The sequence below is a fragment of the Salvelinus alpinus genome, chromosome 1 (assembly GCF_045679555.1).
Source record: "Salvelinus alpinus chromosome 1, SLU_Salpinus.1, whole genome shotgun sequence".
NCBI lineage: Eukaryota > Metazoa > Chordata > Actinopteri > Salmoniformes > Salmonidae > Salvelinus > Salvelinus alpinus.
This window is the reverse complement of record NC_092086.1, coordinates 11,864,895-11,886,636: the sequence shown is the minus strand read 5'-3', so window position 1 is coordinate 11,886,636 and position 21,742 is coordinate 11,864,895. Positions and strand designations below refer to the sequence as shown.

At 43.4% G+C, this 21,742-nt stretch overlaps 2 protein-coding genes and 1 non-coding gene across 5 annotated transcripts in view; 1 reads left to right on the top strand and 2 right to left on the bottom strand.

The window, feature by feature from the left end:
- Window positions 1–1,714: 1,714 nt before the first annotated feature.
- Window positions 1,715–13,396, bottom strand: hapstr1a (HUWE1 associated protein modifying stress responses a). Its single transcript, XM_071391117.1, has 4 exons — window positions 12,999–13,396; window positions 11,671–11,754; window positions 9,801–10,091; window positions 1,715–4,449 (listed from the first exon to the last, which is right to left on the bottom strand). Exons 1-4 carry the CDS (start codon window positions 13,192–13,194, stop codon window positions 4,187–4,189), a joined length of 834 nt encoding a protein of 277 aa, XP_071247218.1. The 5' UTR covers window positions 13,195–13,396; the 3' UTR covers window positions 1,715–4,186.
- Window positions 13,397–13,504: 108 nt separating this feature from the next.
- On the bottom strand, window positions 13,505–13,665 carry LOC139540282 (small nucleolar RNA SNORA14). The gene has a single exon (XR_011668150.1). It is a non-coding gene; the product is annotated as a small nucleolar RNA SNORA14 (small nucleolar RNA).
- A 2,722-nt stretch (window positions 13,666–16,387) lies between these two features.
- Window positions 16,388–21,742, top strand: part of usp7 (ubiquitin specific peptidase 7 (herpes virus-associated)) — a 56,621-nt gene continuing 51,266 nt past the window's right edge. For all 3 annotated transcript variants that reach the window (XR_011673936.1, XM_071391109.1, XM_071391105.1), the window contains exon 1: window positions 16,388–17,842. Coding sequence is in view for 2 of the 3 variants with exons in the window: in XM_071391109.1 (XP_071247210.1) it covers window positions 17,761–17,842 (82 nt within the window). In the remaining variant the exon portion in view is untranslated. The remainder of the gene's footprint in view (window positions 17,843–21,742) is intronic.

Genomic DNA, 21,742 nt, shown 5'->3' with positions numbered 1-21,742 from the left:
CTCCAGAAGGACATGGAACGTACAGAGCCTCCAGAAGGACATGGAACGTACAGAGCCGTCCAGAAGGACATGGAACGTACAGAGCCTCCAGAAGGACATGGAACGTACAGAGCTGTCCAGAAGGACATTCTCAATTGCATTTCCTTGATTCCTCATCCAACGGGGTTTGAGAAGGAGACGAGGAGAGAGAATACGAAGAATGAAGGAAACGCAATTGAAATTCTTCCCATGTCTATGTCCAATTTATCCTTCCTCCCAGTGTGCACTTGTTCACTTCCTGTCACTGGTTTGAAAGGAAATGACTGGAAACAGAAACATGGTGGGAAACTCCGCCTACGTCTTCACCAATACAATGCTTTTAGATTTGTGCGAAGTAGTGAACGAGTGTACACTTCAAGAGAAAGGAGCTATTATTGGGGCGCAGCCACCCCGTACCTACGTCCTAAATGTTCTACATCTCCCCATGTGCCCTGGTCAGAAATACTGCACCATGTAGAGAATAGGGTACCCATTTGGCCCTAAGAACTGATCTCTGATCAGGTAACTGTGCTCCCTCTTGGTTTGAATAAGCAACCAGGATAGGACGAAGTGGCCCTAAGAACTGATCTCTGATCAGGTCCCATATTCACAACGTGTCTCAGAGTATGACTCCTCCCCCCTGTCTGTCTTTACAATGGTACTCATTATGATCTGAAATGTCAAACTGATCCTAGATCAGCACTCCTACTGGGATCAGCTTTGTGAATACGGGTCCTGCTTTCTGACCTCCTATTGGTTAAGCCAGGGCTCTATGCTGACTTTAAATGTATTGATTTTTTAATTTACAAGTTGAAAAATGTAGAGGCGAACACATAGAAATGTAGGAGCACAATCTACATTATTGTAGGTCATGAAGCTAGAATCCTTAATTGTTCTAGGCTCACTGGTGCTCCTAAATACACAAGTCCAGGTGGCACAGCAACATATTTAGGTGCGTATGAGAGTAAAATGGTGTCACAGCAACATATTTAGGTGCGTATGAGAGTAAAATGGTGGCACTGTAGAGCTCTGTATCAGGGTTAAAACGGGTTCATGTTAGCTGATCCTAGATCAGAGCTTAGGAACAACCTCAATCTGTGTCACATAAGGGATAGTTCACACAAATTACAAAATCAGTCTGACATGAAATGTGAGGGATATCAGGGATAATGACTTGGTTGCATTGGGTTTGGACAATAATGCTACAAAGTTAGCATTTGGAGACCACAGCCAGGGGTGCGTTCAGTTCGCTTGAACGTTTTCTAAGTTGTGGAACGGTTTGTACTGTACGACACGTTTTTCCAAAACGTTCTTTAACAGACAGATATGTTTACTGCGTTCGGCGGGTGTCCCGGGGTGTGGCTTGGCGTTCGGTGGGTGTGTCGGGGTGTGGCTTGGCGTTCGGCGGGTGTCCCGGGGTGTGGCTTGGCGTTCGGCGGGTGTCCCGCGGTGTGGCTTGGTGTTCGGCGGGTGTGGCTTGAAACAACAAGTGACGTATTTAAAGGGCAGCGGGAGATTTATTTACCCCCACAACCCAAACCCTCCCGGTTTATTTACCTCCACAACCCAAACCCTCCCTGTTTATCAACTGGAAACGGGTACAGCACCAATTAAGTTTTGTAAACAAAAACCAAAGCATGGATCACTGTATTCCATGTCCATACAGGGTAAGAAAACCAACGTCATTTTCTAATAATTCAGGTAAACTATCCCTTTCAGCTTTAATAGTCAGGCAACTGCATCTTTTCACATCAACACAAGTCAATAATGAACACCCATTAGAAGACAGACTACGTCACAATATCACTTAGTATGGAGCGATGCACTGGATTGGCCATTCATACGGCATACTAAACAGTAGTGTGGACATCGGGATGTAGACCCCCTCGCTCACTAAAATAACAATTCTGTCAGTTTGTTTCTGGGGCCTCCACTTTAGCTCCAACCACATCTCTTAATCTGGGGTGGTGTTCAGTATGGCACAGCAGAGCAAAACGTTTTGCAACGGGAAAAAAACTAAACAGGAGTTTCTCTTCTGGTTTGGGACATGTTCATTACAGCACAACATAGCAAAACATTTCAGTTTGTCTCTTCTGGTTTGGGGCATGTTCATTACAGCACAACGTAGCAAAACATTTCAGTTTGTCTCTTCTGGTTTGGGGTATGTTCATTACAGCACAACGTAGCAAAACATTTCAGTCTTTCTCTTCTGGTTTGGGGCATGTTCATTACAGCACAGAGTAGCAAAACATTTCAGTTTGTTTCTCTTCCGTTTAGTGGCAGGTTAAGCCCCCCCCAGTTCCAGAGGGTGGGGAGGTGAAGGTGGTGTCTGACTGAATACCTCAAGGTGGAGGATGGACTGCCTGGTTGGTTCCGGTGGAAGATCAACTTGCATGACTTTAGATGTGAAAAAGAGGCTTAAGTGCAAAAATCATTATTCCAACTCAGGTAATATGGTGAACACACAACCACACTGAACAGAATACTCAGAAAACATCAACATACTCAGAAGAAAAAGGGGGGCAGAGGTGTAGTGGAGTAGAAACACAGGTTATTTTGCGGGAGCGTTTACCTGTCCCATCTTTTACATTTAAAAAAATGCATTGAAAGTTTAGGGAGCATTACATTTAGTCACTGTGAACGGTGCTCATAGTTTTTACCTTCCTATCCGTCTCCACACTACATCACTGACTGGAGGGTCAGTCTGGCAACAGTCAGATAGCATCCCAGCATTAAGTAACACGGATCATTCCTCAACTGTCAAATACCCCTCAACAGAAAAAGCAAGGCGGTGTATAAATCAACCAACTGCAGCAGAGGTATATGAACCTGAACACTGGGGTTAGTGCAGCAAATAGCACCCTATTCCCTACATAGTGTACTACTTTGACCAGAGTGACCTATAGGCAAAAAGTAGTTCCCTTTATCTAGGGAAGAGGGTGGTATTTTGGGACGCTGACCCTGCAGGGTCACTAACATGGCTGCTGAAGCACAGTTGTCAGACAGAAAGGAAGCCGATACAATCAAACATCAACAGCCCTCAGACCCCACAGCCATCAAACTAGACACAGGAGACAGCAGGGCTGCTCCCAAACACCCTGTATAGTGCAACACTTTAGAAAAGGGCCCTATGCTGTAATATAGTAGGGTGCCGTGTAGGGACTAGGGTGCTGTGTAGGGACTAGGGTGTAGGGGCTATGTTGTAGGGACTAGGGTGCTGTGTAGAGACTAGGATGTGGGGGCTATGGTGTAGGGGCTAGGGTGTAGGGGCTATGTTGTAGGGACTAGGGTGCTGTGTAGAGACTAGGATGTAGAGACTAGGGTGTAGTGGCTAGGGTGCTGTGTAGAGACTAGGATGTAGGGGCTATGTTGTAGAGACTAGGGTGCCGTGTAGGGACTAGGGTGCCATTTGGGACACAGTCAGGAAATCTCAAGTGAGGGATGTCCTCCTCTTCATCATCACAGACTGCATCAATGTCCACTGAGCAGGATGACTAACACAAAGCAATAAGTTCTAGCAAAGAAGGCATCTCTCCAACAGAACCACTTCTGGCATCAATCATTATCTAGTTCACTGAGTAACACGTTTTCCACGGCCCTCGTTTCCTTAGGAAGGGAGGAGGGGTGAGGATGGGGGGGAGGAGAGAGAGGTGGGGGCGACAAGTGTAGAGGATCAAGTGGCTGCTTTTTATTTCAAATCAGCACAGTGCATTTCTCCTCAAAGGGGGCTGCATCACAACCTCCTTGATGCCTTTCTGTCCTCGCTTCCGTTCCTCACAGTCACAAGCACTAAGGCTGCATTTACAAAGACAGCCCAATTCTGTTCTGTTGCCCAATTATTGGGAAAAGAACTGATCTGATTGGTCAAAAGGCCCAATTAGTGGAAAAAGATCTGAATTAGGCTACCTGTGTAGATGCAGCCTAACGGGTTTAGGAAGGATTGATGACAGGTTTCCAACAAGCATGCTTTCAGTTTAGACAAGTGCTCTCAACTAGGAAAGGAGACAAGGACAGGAGGACACCACCCACTCAACTAAATGGAAGGCCTCCTTACTCCTCAACGCCGGTTCACTCCACAGCCATACAGCCTTCAGTCTGTCTGTTTGAAGAACTCCCCCCCCCCCCCTCCCACAAAGGTCTCTTAACCCTCCCTGGGGTGCCAGCCCAATCAGATCATCCGGTTGCGTTTATGGGTGGGGGAGTCTGTTATGACGTCGTTGCACTGGGCGGAGCTGCGTTTCCTGGGGTTAGCGTCCAGGTGCAGGGCCATCTCCTCAGAGATGAAAGTGTTCAGGTCCACATCATGGAGACCGTTACGCCGACGCCCCACCGGAGTCGACCCACCCCCACCGCCAGCAGCACCCCCCACGTGGGTGGGAGAGCCTGGGGTACCGGAACGAACACTGATGCTGGCCATAGCCCCACTTAGACCTGGAGAGAGGACAGATTGGAGGGGGGGAATAAGGTAGGGAGGGGAGAAGAAAAACACCACAAGGTGAAACTCAGTCATCGAACCCTGACTCAGTGAAGACATGAAATACCAAGGAAGTCTGTCTAGGATGCATTCAGGCCCTGGGGCACAATGGTACATCCCCAAATGGCATCATATTCCCTATAGAAGCACCACTTTGGAGCAGGGTCCATAGGGCTCTGGTCAACAAGGTAGTGAGCTATGAAGGGCAGGGATGGGGAACTGGCGGCCCGCGGGCCACATGAGGTCCTCGGATCAAAAGTGTTATTTATTTAAATTTAAAAAAGTTACTTTTGGAACTCAGTCGTGGTCTCAACTTAGAATAGTAGAATACACAAGGTGCGATTTCAAAATGTGATTGAGCCTCAGCCGTCTCTCTCCTTATGCACTGATAGTAATAGCCGATGTCAACAAAACATATTTTGGGATTGCAAAGCTAGTTTTGTGGCCTGCTACCTAAACTTGGTTGAATTACTCATATAATGAAAACCACATGGCAAAATGTGTAGAATGACAGTAAACGTGATATAAAAACAGCAACATTTTCTCTACACCTCATGGTAAAGTCTAGAATTGCACAAAATTAACTCTAAAATTTAAACATTGTCTGCTGTCAAGAGCGGGGCACACAAATGTTTTGCTCTCGTGACTAGTTCAGATTCGTTTTGGCCCCCACCCCATCGAAGTTGCCCCTCCCTGATGTAGGGAATAGGGTGCAGTTTAGGACTCTGCCTCTGAATGACCAACGCTGATCCTCCAGAGATGTTCGATTGGGTTCAAGTCCAGGCTCTGGCTGGGCCACTCAAGGACACTGACACTTTTCCCAAAGCCACTCCTGCGTTGGCTGTGTGCTTACGGTTGTTGTCCTGTTGGAAGGTGAACCTTCGCCCCAGTCGGAAGTCCTGAGCGCTCTGGAGCAAGTTTTCATTAAAGATCTCTGAACTTTGCTTTGTTCATCTTTCCCTCGATCCTGACTAGTCTCCCAGTCCCTGCCAATGAAAAACATCCCCCCCAGCATGATGCTGCCACCACGCTTCACTGTGGGGATGGTGCCAGGTTTTCCCCCCCAGACGGGACACTTGTCATTCAGGCCAAAGATTTCAATCTGGGTTTTAGCAGACCACAGAATCTTGTTTCTCATGGTCAGAGTCTTTAGGTACCTTTTTGGCAAACTCCAAGCAGTTTTACTGAGGAGTGGCTTCTGTCTGACCACTCGACCATAAAGGCCTAATTGGAGGAGTGCTGCAGAGATAGTTGTCCTTCTGGAAGGTTCTCCCATCTTCACAGAGGAACTCTGACAGACTGACCAGCAGATTCTCGGTTACCTCCCAGACCAAGGCCCTTCTCCTCCGAATGCGCAGTTTGGCCGGGCGGCCAGCTCTAGGAAGAGAGTCTTGGTGTTTCCAAAATTGAATAAGTTAAGAGCCCACTGTGTTCTTGGGGACCTTCAATGCTGCAGACATTTTTTTGGTACCCTTAACCAGATCTGTGCCTTGACACAATCCTGTCTTGGAGCTCTAAGGTTAATTCCATGGCTTGGTTTTTGCTCTGACATTCACTATCAACTGTAGGACCTTATATAGACAGGTGTGTGCCTTTCCAAATCATGTCCAATCAATTGAATTTACCACAGGTGGACTCCAATCAAGTTGTAGAAACATCTCACGGATGATCAATGGAAACAGGATGCACCTGAGCTCAATTTCGAGTTGCATATGGTATGGTAGAATGGCCTTTAAAAAAAAAAGATTTTTGCTTTGTCATTATGGGGTATTGTGACATCATTATGGGGTATTGTGTAGATTAATGAGGACATATTATTTAATAGATTTTAGAAGGCTGTAACGTAACAAAATGTGGAGGGGGAAAAAGCAGGGGGTCTGAATACTTTACGAAGGCACTGTATCTGTATTTACTGTGCAGTGCTATGTCCCCTCTGACCATTAGAAATAGATATATCTGTGTATTTACTGTGCAGCGAGCTGCCCAGTGACACGAGCCTACCAGACGAGCTAAATGCCTTCTATGCTTGTGTCGAGGAAAGCAACAATGAACCATGCATGAGAGCACCAGCTGTTCCGGACTCAGAGTATGCACTGACCAGCTGGCAAGTGTCTCCACTAACATTTTCAACCTCTCCCTGACCCAGTCTGTAATACCTACATATGTTTCAAGCAGACCAACATAATCCTTGAGCCCAAGAATTCCAAGGTAACCTGTCTAAATGACTATCGCGCCGCCTCATCACTATGCTAAGGACCCTGGGACTAAATACCTCCTTCAGCAAATGGATCCTGGACTTCCTGATGGGCCGTCCCCAGGTGGTGAGTGTAGCCAACACCATCTGCCATGCTGACCCTCAACATGGGGGCCCCTCAGGAGTGCGTGCTTAGTCCTCTCCGGTACTCCCTGTTTACCCACGACTGCGTGGCCTGGCACAACTCCAAAGCCATCATTAAGTTTGCCGACAACAGGACAGTGGTCCCCCTCAGGAGGCTGAAAAGATTTGGCATGGGCCCTCAGATCCTCAAACGCTTCTACAGCTGCACCATTGAGAGCATCTTGACTGGCTGCATCAACACTTGGTATGGCAACTGCTTGGCATCCGACTGCAAGGCGCTACAGAGGGTAGCGCGTACAGCCCAGTATGTCACTGGAGCCGAGCTCCCTGCCATCCAGGACTGCTACACCAGGCGGTGTCAGAAGAAGGCCCTAAATATTGTTAAAGGCTCCAGCCACCCAAGCCATACTGTTCTCTCTGCTACTCCACAGCAAACGGTACCGATGCACCAAGTCTAGAACGATCAGGACCCTGAACAGCTTCTATCCCCAGGCCATAAGGCTGCTAAATAGTTAACCAATAGCTACCCGGACTATCTGCATTGACCCTATTTGACTCATCACATACGTTGCCGATACTGTTAATTACCTGTCACTTTATTCCTAATTATATGTAACCTCTACCTCAATTACCTCGTACCCCTGCATATCGACTCTGTACTGGTGCCCAGTATACATAGACAATTTATCGTTACTCATTGCCAGGGATGTGGGTTCGATTCCCGCAGGGATCAGTACCAAATAGTTTCAAATGGAAGTCACTGTGGATAAGAAAATCTGCTAAATGACAAAAAAAAACATCAGGTGTATTTATTATTACGCATTTTATTTCTCTATTATTTCTCCATTTTCTTTCTCTGCATTGTTGGGGAAGGGCTCGTAAGTCAACATTTCACTGTTAGTCTACACCGGTTGTTGACCATTAAATTGTATTTGACTTGGAGCCAAGTTTCAGACCAAGCACATGTCAAAATCCACAAAGAAATCGTTGATTGGCCACAGCATCAACATTTTGTAATGGCCATCTCAGTCACCGGACATGAAACCCATTGAAAACCTGTGGTTTGAATTGAAGCGGGAAGTCCATAATAGCAGACGAAGGATATCAAGGATCTGGAAAGATTCTGTATGGAGGAATGGTCCAACGGTTTCTCCAACACAAAACATATCAGAAAAAGGCTCAGTGTCATTACCCTTGCAAGACGAGGTATTGAAAACAGGGGCATCAACCATTTTGATCCCCGAGAGAAAACAGTTACTTGTTGAACCAAATCTCTTTCTCGGCTCAATTGTATTAGAATAATATGATACACAATACCTGTCAAAAGTTTTAGAACACCTACTCATTTCAAGGGTTTTTCTTTATTTTTTTTACCATGTTCTACATTGTAGAATAGTGAAGACATCAAAACTATGAAATAACACATGGAATCATGTAGTAACCAAAAGTTTTATACAAATCAAAATATATTTTATATTTGAGATTTTTCAAATAGCCACCCTTTGCCTTGATGACAGCTTTTGCACACGCTTGGCAATATCTCAACCAGCTTCACCCGGAATGCTTTTCCAACAGTCTTGAAGGAGTTCCCACACATGCTGAGCATTTGTTGGCTGCTTTTCCTTCACTCTGCGGTCCGACTCCTCCCAAACCATCTCAATTGGGTTGAGGTCAGGGGATTGTGGAGGGCAGGTCATCTGATGCAGCACTCCATCACTCTCCTTCTTGGTCAAATAGCCCTTACACAGCCTGGAGGTGTGTTGGGTCATTGTCCTGTTGAAAAACAAATGATAGTCCTACTAAGCGCAAACCAGATGGGATGGCGTATCGCTGCAGAATGCTGTGGTTGCCATGCTGATTAAGTGTGCCTTGAATTCTAAATAAAATCACAGACAACGTCACCAGCAAAGCACCCCCCACACCATCTCCATGCTTTACGGTTGGAAATACACATACGGAGATCATCCGTTCACCCACACAGCAAACACAAAGACATGGCGGTTGGAACAAAAAAATCTCCAATTTGGACTCCAGACCAAAGGACAAATTTCCACTAGTCTACTGTCCATTGCTCGTGTTTCTTTGCCCAAGCAAGTCTCTTCTTATTGCTGCCCTTTAGTAGTGGTTTCTTTGCAGCAATTTGACAATGGAGGCTGATTCACAGTCTCCTCTGAACAGTTGATGTTGAGATGCGTCTGTTATTTGGACTCTGTGAAGCATTAATTTGGGCTGCAATGTCTGAGGCTGGTAACTCTAATGAACTTATCCTCTGCAGCAGAGGTAACTCTGGGTCTTCCTTTCCTGTGGCGGTCCTCATGAGAGCCAATTTCATCATAGAACTTGATGGTTTTTGCAAATATACTTGAAGAAACTTTCAAAGTGATTGACATTTCCCATATTGACTGACCTTCATGTCTTAAAGTAATGATGGACTGTTGTTTCTCTTTGCTTATTTGAGCTGTTCTTGACATAATATGGACTTGGTCTTTTACCAAATATCTTCTGTATACCACCACTACCTTGTCACAAAACAAATGATTGGCTCAAATGAATTAAGGGAAGAAATTCCACAAATGTACTTGTAAGGCACACCTGATAATTGAAATGCATTCCAGGTGACTACCTCATGAAGCTGGTTGAGAGAATGCCAAGAGTGTGTAAAGCTGTCATCAAGGCAAAGGGTGGCTATTTCAAGAACCTCAAATATATTTTGATTTGTTTAACACTTAATTCCTTAATGTGTTATTTCATAGTTTTGATGTCTTCACTATTATTCTACAATGTAGAAAATAGTAAAAATAGAGAAAAACCCTTGAAAGAGTAGGCGTTCTAAAACTTTTGACCGGTAGTGTAACTTCCCCATTTTTTTTAACCATAAAATATAGCTCAATACTCAAATTGTTGATTTTATACAGTCATTTTTGCCCACCTTTAACAAGGCACTGTAACACTGTATATCTGTGTATTTACCATGCAGTGCGATGGCCTCTCTGAAGGGCTGGAGGTCAGCCTCCACAGAGGAGTCAGTCTCAGGGGCCGGGGGAGGCCGGTTAGGGGAGACCATGGTCAGTCTGTGTCCTGGGGTGAGGGTGGCTCTGGAGCTCCGGGGGGGTGGGGCCCGGCCACACAGGAAGCTGATGAGGTCCTCTCGCCGGATGGTTCTCCTCCTTTTCTTCACCCAGGCCAGCACATCCTTGTTGCGACGCTGGTGGCCGATCTGTATACCTAGGTCGTAGCTACGCTGGTGGGCCTCCACAGACTCTGTGGGGGGGCAGAAAGAGAGAAAGGAATGTGTGTGACATTGAGTGAGAACGTGTGAGAGAAAGTGTGAGTGTGAGAAAGAGAGAATGTGTGATGAGACTTGGTTGAAGGTTCCTTTGTGTAGCCTGAGTGAAACGTGTGACTAACAGTTGACGGTTCACTATAGAACTATAGGCAGGCAGCCCCCCCCCCTTCCAGAGGTCGCCAGTCAGACAGCACAGATGCTGGAATCATGATCCTGGAGAGCCACAGGGTATGGAGGCTTTTGTCCTAGTCCAGCACTAACACATGATTCAACTATCCACAGGGACTCTTGATGATCAGCTGAATCAGATGTGTTAGTGCTGGACTGGAACTAGCCGTTGAACATGACTCTGTTCCAATACACATTAGTTATTGGACCAAGGCGTCTTCTGTACGGGGGAGTTTTGATAAGAGCCTCAGCGCTCGGTCTGAACATTAAAATGCATCACTTGAGGTAAGGTCTGTATGCTTCCAAAACTATATATATATCTTTCATATCAGCAAGAAATCATTTTCAAAAAACAAAAAAGGTAAAATTGATACACACCTTTATAGGGTTAGGGTTCCCACAGTGCCATATCTCCATGTTACAGAGGCCATCACCTGTGCTAATTAGCTATGTGCTCCGAACACCTGTGTAAGCATAACACGGGAAGCGCAGCACAAGTGTAGTTTCATTTGATGAGGCACCCATAGCTGTGTGGATCTCTAACTGCTACAGTAAGTGTATCATTTTTTTCCTCTCCCACTGATGAAAGATAAGGGCCATATGTTGACAGCCGTATCCAAGCGATGATTATTGACTTTTCTAAACCTTAACAATACAGTGTCGAGATTGTAGTTCACATGAACCAGTCGTTGGCGAAGGTGGTGGCTGAAAACTGTAGGGAGAACTAATAACTAACTGAATGCCGACTAGAGTTTGAGAGTCAGGCTGCTCTCCAGGACCAGAACTTGAGAGGACGGCTATAAATGGCGAGCTGGTCAATATTCAGGTGACTAGAAGAGGCTTGTTTACAAGTTTCTATCTATCTACTAATCAATACATGTCCTGTTCACACCAGAATGACAAAGGATAAAAAATAAAAATAAAAAAACTTTATTTAACTAGGCAAGTCGGTTAAGAACAAATTCTTATTTTCAATGCCGTTCTCGGAACAGTGGGTTACCTGCCTTGTTCAGGGGCAGAACGACAGATTTGTACCTTGTCAGCTCGGGGATTCGAACTTGCAACCTTTCGGTTACTAGCCCAACGCTCTAACCACTAGGCTACCCTGCCACCTATGGACTTTTATGATGAGCCTTTGGTCCTAAACCTTTTTTTTGGCTACTGTACATTTAGCTCTGTCCCGACTACCCTTTACTGAGTCTTCTGAAGTAACCTACCCCTGTGGTAGGCCAAGTATCGTGACAACTACTGTGCAAATCAATACATGCTTAGACTACAGCAGAACAATAATGAAAAGCCTATGGACTGTTATGATGATCCTATACTGTCGTGAAAGCAAGTTAGAAGACAAGAAACTGAAAACACTTGAGTGTCCCTGACACCTACCTTTGTACAGGTTGGTCACGGCTGTGGCAGCGTTCTGAAACGGCACCCACAAAGAAAGCCCCCCCTGTTGGTGACATACTCGGTCTGTGGAGACAACACACCAACAAAAACATTATAGGTTTGTTGGATTTTCCTACTAAGATAGATAGCCTGGTTGACAACAGTTTACATAAATAGCAAGTTAGGCCCCAATTATTGTACAGTAATCCCACTTTAGTAGTACATGATACAAGGCAACACATGAGACTGAAAGCGTCTTGATTACAGGAGACAGTTTTTATTCGCCATTTTGTCTTGCATCTAGAGTTGCAGGCGGCCTTTGGAATAAAAATAACTGTCAGCCAGCACTAGATGGCCAACTCGACAGTTTATGAGCACGAGTGCATAACGCACCAACTAAAGTTGCCCTTTCAGCAGGAAAGTTGCAGTCGTAAATTATAAATACCTTAGTAACTAAAGAATTTATGGTTACGATAGTTCAGTATATCTATGAGAAGTATTACAGTAGCAGATAAGAATTCTCAATAACCCCAAAGCCAATAGTAAATCTTCGCCATTTTGTTTAATTTTCAGTATGCATTGATAAAACTCGGGTTATTCGTTGATTGTAGACTTAAACCAAAACGGATAATATAACTTACATGTATATCTATGGTAAGTAATATTAGCCCCACACATCTAACAAAAAGGCAACAGTGAAAGATGCAATCTGTCACAAGGGAATGTCGCGTAGCGATGAGTGTTGTTTCCATCGCCATTTTGTTTCTCTAATACATGCACTCAGCGTTTAACGTTAGCTACTTGTTCACTGACATTGTCGGACTCGCAGTTTCTCTAACCAGATGGTTAACTCAGTAACAGTATAAACCATATTAGTTTAAAGACTGGATTAGATAGCTATTCAACTAACTTATCTACCAAAAGTGTGTTGGCTGGTCATGTTGCTTGGCAGTTATCGTTAACTAGCTATTAGACGATAACGTTGGCGAACAACAGCCAGATCAAACTACTAACGTTTAAGGAATTGTTTAGTTTCATAAAGATACATTTGGGTGTTCTGTTTTACTAACACAAAAAAACGAGCAAACTATAATTACGGGATGTCTTGACTTAAGACGGCAGACAGTTGCTACAGTACAGTAGCTAGCTAACCAGCTGATCAGCTGAGCTGGTAAACTAGCTAGTTGGCTACTAGCTAGGTAGCTAACATTAGCTAGTTCCCACCGCCACTAACAGTGACTGAGTAGCATAGCAAGCTCAGTAACAAGGCACAGGAGTGGCAGCCGACTAACGTAAGTTAGTTAGCTAGTTCTGGTCTTGTCTCGGACCTTTGTAGAGCTGAGCCACAGCAGTGGCGGAATTCTGGAAGAGATGCCATAATTTATCCTGGTCGTTATCGGCCTCCTCCTCGTTTGACTCCCTTTGCTCCGCTTCGGCCAAACACTGCCGCTCCCATTTTGAGAACCAATGTTCGGGTCCGTGTTCCTGAATCTCCGGGTCTCCGTCTTTCTTCTTCTCCTCCATTTACCACGCTAAAACCTCAGGTAGATTACAACTTTAGTATGTCGATTAATAAATTACTTGGCGATGCGAATAAATGTCCGTTAGTAAATTCATAAATTTTGTTATTACTTAATAGCTGTTTCTCAAACCGACTACTCCGGTCTGAAAATATTCTTCAACTAGTTTGGACGTTGCCGACGTCCGCCTATATAAAAGTCATACTACCGTGTTGTCGTTTCTACTCCGCCTCTATTTCAAGCAGTGATTGGCTAGTATGGCTCTGGGTCGTGGCTTCAGGTTTGTGCTGAAGATTTCAGTGGACCACAGACACATCTGTCATAGAAATGACATAAAGGAACGCCACGAAAATTCTTAGCAACTTAAGCTTGTGTGAGAAGTAAAAAGCTATGCTTTTAGGTTTCCACTAGAATTTATAGCCATTCAAAATTTATGGAAGCCCATTCCCGCCACCAAAAACATTTTGAAATGTTAATACTATCGAAACATTTAGAGCTACTATCTACATTTTTTTTAGGTACTATCTAATTTTTTTTAATGCTATGTCAAAATGTAAAGACACTAAGTCAACATTTCGAAATAGTAAGTCAACATTTGGAGATGCTAACAAAAAAAATTGAATTACGTAAGTCAACGTTTCAAGATACTAACTCAAAATTGTGAGATACTAACTCGACATTTAGAGAAAATAGAACAAACATATAGGATATGTTACTTAATTTGTAGCATAATGTGGCGGTTTCCATCTACCCACATTGCAAAGATCAGCACAGCAGGGCCGCTGGCAAATGTGTAGTGAGCTGGCATATTAACAAAAAAGTGTTGAAAAGAGGGACTAAGTACTGTTGTTTAGACTGATTTGCCTCATGATTTGTCAACTCGTGCTTCTGTCTGATCTACTGTAGCCTACTGATAACAACCACAGATGCAGGTAGCCTAGAGAAGCCTGTGACCTCTGACCCCCTCTGGCCAGGGGAAAGGAAGCGGTAACTTCATGTATTTATAGCCTAAAATAGGCCTATTTATTTGTGTTAAGAGAAAAAAAGTTTAGATTCAAACTTTGGGTGGTCCCTTATCAATTAATAAATCAACACAGTGATGACATACAATGTGAGTAACTTTTTAATTACAGATGCAAAGACCTACATGATGCAACCCTGCATAAAGCCAGCTCTGCCCTGTTAGTTCTATTGTCCAATCGCAGTTGTTGTCTAGTTTTCTTTTAACCATGATGCGAACAACTCTGGTCCCATCATAGCTCATATAAAACTATTTTACACCTGAGTTATTACTATGTCATACCCTACCACTAGGGTCCCAAGTTTTACCTGGTTAGGTTAGTCTACCAGAACTGGAAAAACTCTGGGCCCCAGGAAACCAACTCCCCAGCTTTTTCTCGGCACTCCCTGTTTCAATCCGTTTTCTTTTGTTTGGTGTGTAATGAACACGACCCAGGGCTGAGCTCATTACTGATCAAACACCTTCAAGGCTGGAGGCAGACAGGTGTGAATCTAGGGGACCTGTCCTCAAGTAAAGGGAACCCCAGTTTGTGTAACAACATGGACTGAGTGTTAAGTGAATTAATTAAAACATTTAGCAGCTCAGCTATGTTTACAAGACAAAGTTTGAGGAACTTTTAATCAAATGGCTACACAGACTATTTGCGTTAACCCCCTCTCTTCCACGCTGTTGCTACTCTCTGTTATTATCTATGCATAGTCACTTTAATAACTCTACCTACATGTACATATTACCGCAATTACCTTGACTAACTGGTGCCCCCGCACATTGACTCTGTGCCGGTACCCCCTGTATATAGCCTCGCTATTGTTATTTTACTACTGCTCTTTAATTATTTGTTGCTTTTATTTCTTACTTTTTTTTTCTTTTCTTAACTGCATTGTTGGTTAAGGGCTTGTAAGTAAGCATTTCACGGTTGTAAGTAAGTAAGCATTACCTGTTGTATTCGGCGCATGTGACACATACAATTTGATTTGATTTTGATTCTTCACAACTTAGCTACATAATTATTTTATAAGCCACTTTCCATAAACAGCAGGACATTACAAGTGATGTGTCTGGTATGATATCTATGGTAATCATGGCAGCTTGTTGGTCAAGACCGGGTTAGGCCAGTGTGTGTGTGTTCCTGTGTGTGGGTGGAGGTAGATGAACAAGACATTCCAATAGCTTTGGATGAGTCAGCTGAAAAGCTGTTGTACCGCAACTTTCAGCACCCTTCTCCTATCTCTCCACTAGAGGGCACTGTTTTCCTACAAACAGAACATCTCTCATCACTCAGTTCATATTGCTTCATCTATGATAGGAGGGAAGGATACTCTTCATATTCTAGCTAATAGCTACAACAATAATAAATATACTAGCTATGTATTAAAAACTGCCTAAACAAATTCAGTGTGAGTGTGTGTGTCCACTACGAAACTTGAGATATCATTTCATTCCTGTGAACCTTTCAAGTTTACTGCATTTTACAACAGTCCCTTAACAATGCAGTAAATAGTGCAGCTAACACCAGTTTTATAGGATTTTAACATATTGTGCCATGTACAGTATCTAGCCTATGCATGGTCCATATTATCAGGTATGCTATTAGAAATAAACAATCAACTTTAGCCCAACTGTTGCAGCAAACTGCAAATAAATAGGCTGAAGCATGGGAGTTGGCATCTGCATTCACCCTCCTTTATTTAACTAGGCAAGTCAGTTATGAACAAATTCTTATTTACAATGATGGCCTACCCCGGACGATGCTGGGCCAATTGTGCGCCGCCCTATGGGACTCCCAATCACGGCCGGTTGTGATACAGCCTTATATCAGTGTATTGTGTCAAAATGTTGCAATGTTCAGTTGTCCAGTTATGTACCAGAGAATTTCTTTGGATTGGAAAATTGAAGCTTAGAGACAAAAAAATGATGTTGGGCCCTTTCACTCAGTTTTTACACTGCGATATTGACTCATCATATATCCTTAAAACAGAATATACTCCAAAGCGGGGAAAATAATACAATTTATACAACTCATATCCATAGCACTGGAGAAAAAAACGTATGTTATGTGTTTGCAGTGTCTTGTTGCAATTCTTTTAAAGAAAATGGGCCCTTTAAGTGTATCCAGTACACTCCTATTTCTGGTAAACGCTATAACCCAGGGGTGTCAAAATCCGACCCATGGGTGGTTTTTTTTGGGGGGGGGACGAAGGAACATACTTAATATAGGCTTACTTTAAAATGACTAAAACCAAATCAAAACTTTGTAAATTATAATTGACTTACATTCATACAGTTTCTTGACTGTGTCCAGCTTGCTAATAATCACCAAAAATGAAGGCTAGACAGTCAGGGAACATAGAAAATTCAAAAAACGATGGATAAGAGGACAATTTTTTTCTCATTTTAACGGCGTGGAAATATAACCAATTTTCAGTGCGGCCCTCCGGACCTCGTTGAAGACCGAATGCGGCCCCCGGAGCAAAATGATTTTGACACCTCTGCTATAACCCGTTATACCAACTAACCTATAATATTAGCTAGGATTATATTTTTTTTTACTGCCGTGAGTTGTAGCCTATGATTGCTGACCAGTATTTTGGTTAATGAAAAATACACAGTCCGTCAGCGAGCGACCCAGCGATTCTGCTGTGTGCGGGAGTGTTTAGATCTCCATGCGGATGTGACATTTCAGAGAAGAGCGCGACCGCCATTTTGAGTTTTTACCTCAAACTCAACATCACAAACCAAGGAAGCGGGTGAGAGGCTCTGGCTGTGACCGGGCACATTTCTTAATTGAACAGACGTTTGAAATGCGACAAGGTGCTGAATTTTGTTGCTAATAGTAATACGGTGGTTTAATGTGTGGGAAAGTCGATATCGGGCTGTGGCATCGCTATCACCCTAAACTTCTAAATTAGTGCTATTCCAAATTATAAGCAGGTTTGAATGGATAGCTTTTTTCTCTGCTCTCCCCCAGACGAGGGACAATCGGAGGAGCACACGGACTGGGAATATCGAAGGGAAAGTTGTATTTCAATGTGCATCGATAGTTTATGAACATTTGTTTTCCCTGATTGACTAATTTCGTTAGTTGGCTGCCTTGTGCCAGTTGGCTTTAAAGCAGGGCAACAGTATTTGTTTCTGACTGCAGGTCGTGAGTTGTCTTTCTCACTTCGCCAATTGCCCCATATTACCTGGGGTAAAGTCGGATTTATTTAATTCAACGGGTCTCCCTTTCTGGAGCCGTAGTCATCACCACCGTCAGCGACTTGCACCCACCAAGGCGCCGAGATTGGGCGAATAGCAAGCAAATACGTCCGCGTTTCTCTGCCTGCTCCCCCACCGACCTCCTCCCCTCAATCCCCGGCGCTGACGGGAGAAAAGGCCGAGGTTGTTTTAGAACAGGCCCAGCCACCAAGGTTCGACCTGTCTATTCCACCTCCGCACCCTCAAACACCTCACCAACAACCCAGAACCCGGCTCCCCACGGAACCAGCAACAGACAAGTTCGAGGGGAACAAAGACAACAGGCATCATCCCTTCACAACAGTTGCCAACATGAACCACCACCACACTCAACAACAGCAGCAGAAAGCCGGCGAGCAACAACTTAGCGAGCCCGAGGATATGGAGATGGAAGGTAAAAAACCACGGGAAGGGACAATAAACTAAAACAATTACATTAAAATAGTTGAAGTGCATAGCTAGCGTGAACTGATCTATCGTTACTGTAAACATCAAGGCCTGCCACAATGGTCACAACTCATTTTGCTGATGATGCGTCCATTGCAGCAGCATCTGACCTCGTTCGCTCGTTTAGTCAGTAGCCAACGTTAGCTAGCTAACTTAGTGTTGTTGACATGTCAAATACCAGCGTCATGGATGTAACTAGTTAGTTAACGTTGGACAACCCGGTAACTAGCCGAGACTCGCTAACTACATCACACATGCAACTGGCAGGTTAGCACATTCGCGGACTGATTTCTTGCACTCTCACTGTCTGACGTTAGCTAGCTAGCCAAGTTGGCGTGATAAACGTGGCGCAGTCAACTTGGTAGCCAACGTTAGGTAGCTACCGATGGTCAAAACATCCGTTTTGGTTTAACGTAAGCCAACTTGAGTGAAACATTACATAAACTACATGTTTTACAGTAAATTTACAACCGCCATATCTCTGTCACCTAACAAGCTAACTTACAGTGATTATATTTTGATCAGTTGGCTAGTTAGCAATAGCATGTTAAATTCATTCATCGCGGTTAGCTAGCCTGCTAGTTGCCAAATAAACCGACTAAATAGCTCACTCGCGCTACAAAATCGATCGTTTGTGCACGGTCACAGAGTTACGTTAACACAATTTTAGTCTGGATGTTACACCCCCGTTCATGTTTGTAAACAGTAGCCCACTTAGCTAAAGTTAGCTTGTTTCACATGACTCTTTGAGCCTACGCATGCAGTTTTAACAATGGCAATTAATGACCCAGCAGTATTAGGCAAATGTTGCTATTTACCTACACCTTTGACTGACCAATTGGTAGGTTAGGTATTTTAGTGATCTCATGGCTACTGTGCGTTTACTATTTGTTTGCTAACTAGCCAACCCGACTGTAATGTATTTGTAATTAGCTAACTAACGTCAGCTCTGCTTAGCCGCGAATCAACGAACGTTAGCCATGCTACAGTAGCCAGGTAACAAGGTGCGATAACTCGGTGGTCCAAATTCATCGCGTCACTCAGTTATGTTGTGAACAGCATATGTATAATTTAATAGTTTGTAATATAATTGTTTTGCTGTATTATGATTGTTAACTGAAAATGGTTATCCTTAGCTAGCGCTTAGTGAACGTTATAGGAGGCCTCTCCGTGGACGGGGGTGTGTGGCGATTCCAAGATGGTGGATACTTAGCTAGCATTTTAAAGCGATCAATTTGAAGCAGGGCCTTAGCTGTTTGTTTACGTTTTTATAAAGGAATGGTTTGCATCATCGTAATTGAGACTAGCATGTAATTTATGTGATGATCAAATGAGCTAGCAATACAGGAAATAATCATGTAGCTAGCTAGATGGCTAACTGATTTAGCAGTGGTGATATCTAGCTGAAAGACCAATTTCATTAGCTAGCAAAGAGGTACTAGCTAGCTTACAATTCAGTTAATCAACACAGATGCGTCAATTTGGTTTGCCATACATCAACGATAGTCTAAGCTAGCTGGCGAACTAACGTTACTGAAAAAAGCACTAGTGTCCAAAAGATGCCCGGAAATATTTAATGGTGCACAGCTAGATAGATGGCGTTAAGCCAAGTTTAGGATTTAGCCAACATAAGAACTCGAGGTGGGTGGCAGTGCAGGGTTTATGTTTCTGCGGCAAGGCCTGCATGTGGAGGTTGCATCGACACAGCCAGCGCGCGGGGATTTGCTGCTTCATTGTATGAAGACAACGCGTGTGGTTCGCCATTTTTAATGATCCCCATTTGTTGGAGACAGTCAACAACATTTCTGACAGTTTAGCAATATTTTCGTCAATAGCATGCTCTTTAGCGTTTTGATCAATTGTGATGCATATGATGGAGATTATTCATCATTACCACAGGTGCATTAGTCCAACTGATAGAATCTCTGTTTGATGTATTTACACAACTGATGTTTGGATGAGCAGATTCAGGTCTAGCTGAGGTGCATGGACAAGAGGCCTAACACTGTAATAGTCATACACTACAACCAGTTGGTTTACATTGGCACCTTGTCATTCTTATAACCATTTTAACATCTTACTAAATGTACCTAACTTAACACCAGTGGTTATTCCTGGCCTGGCCCCTTTCCCATCCCAGCTGCTGAATACCATGCACTACTCTTACTAAATGTACCTAATTTAGCACCAGTGGTAAGCACTCCTACTCTGAGATGCAGGACAAACTGATCCTAGAGCAGCACTCCTACTGAGATGCAGGACAAACTGATCCTAGAGCAGCACTCCTACTGAGATGCAGGACAAACTGATTCCAGAGCAGCACTCCTACTGAGATGTAGGACAAACTGATCCTAGAGCAGCACTCCTACTGAGATGCAGGACAAACTGATCCTAGAGCAGCACTACTGAGATGCAGGACAAACTCTTCTGGAGACAAAAAAAACATAGTTTTAACAGCTTTTTCTTTTGTTACATGTACAGTACCAGTCAAAAGTTCGGACACACCTACTCATTCAAGGGTTTTTCTTTTCTTTTTTTTACTATTTTCTAAATTGTAGAATAATAGTGAAGACATAAAAACTATGAAATCAAATATGGAATCATGTAATTACCAAAAAAGTGTTAAACAAATCAAAATATATTTTATGTTTGAGATTATTTGAAGTAGCCACCCTTTGGGTTGACGAGTCCATATTTTGATGTACTTATATTATACATTGTATTTTCAGTCATAACTGTTATAGAACGTGAGCTTTTAAACCCCGCCCCCAGCTACTCTCAGTCCATCCCATCCAGGGCCTAAAATTAACACCTGCCAAATGCGGGTAGATTTTGCCATTGGTGGGTAAGATGTGTATTTCACCAGCCATGTTGGCGGGTGGTCATGGCCCCAGGGTGAGCATTACACCTGCATTTGTGAGTAAAAAAATTGTGACGTTTTATCACATTTATTGCTAAATAAATGCTGCAGTAGCTGTTTTCAAAGTATTTCTGCTGTTTGTTTTTAAATAGCAATTAAATGAATCGCAGATTTTTTTTAAACCTACCTGCTGCAGTGGCTTGTGGTCCAAAATGTACATTTTTTGCCCGATCCCACCCATCTCTCTAAACCGCTTTCTTGTGATTTCCTGGTGCCATATATTTTTCAACTGCTGTGATGTTTCGTATACATTCTGAACCTGAGGTTAATGATCAATGTTTTTACTAAAATTATTATATGGTTGATTTATGGTTTTGCGACTCTCCCAACAGCGCTATTTGTTAGGGTTAATTTTAGATTCATGTTTAGATTTTTCAGCCATTCTTCAACCTGTGGCCACAAACAAGCTACATGGAGGCAATACCAAAATAAGTGATCTAATGCTTAACTTTTCATAGCAACATCTATTGGCCCATTCCCTGCATAGTGCACTGCCTTTAGGTCTACCCTATGTGACCTGGTGAAGAGTATTGCTCCAATGTTTCTGCTTCACTCGTTTTGCTGTGGTGCTGCGCCACGGCAACAACCATTGCCGCCACGGCAACAACATATGAAACATGAACAAATATTTCTGCTGAGGTGCAAAACAAGTAAATAATAACATCTAACAACCCCATATATAGTAGGATCGTTTGTCTATTTACCTTGTCGGCTTGTTGTTCTATGCTAGATAAATATTCCTCTCGTGGCTCATTTCTGTTCTCAGTGTCATAGGGAGGGAAAACATGCATTCTGACAAGAAGTCAATGCACAACAATTCTTGCTATTTAAAAAAAAAAACAGCAGTTTTAATGGCTTTTGTTCAAAAAAGAGAGAAATCCCAGCTTTCCAGTCCTACTTGATTTATTTCTCAACTCCTAAATATGC

Coding starts and splice junctions, on each gene's coding strand:
- hapstr1a (XM_071391117.1), bottom strand. CDS start 13,194: ATGGAGGAGAAGAAGAAAGACGGAGACCCGGAGATTCAGGAACACGGA. Junction 11,755..12,998: donor TGTGGCTCAGCTCTACAAAG/GTCCGAGACAAG, acceptor TTGTCTCCACAG/ACCGAGTATGTCACCAACAG. Junction 10,092..11,670: donor CGTGACCAACCTGTACAAAG/GTAGGTGTCAGG, acceptor GCCCCCCCACAG/AGTCTGTGGAGGCCCACCAG.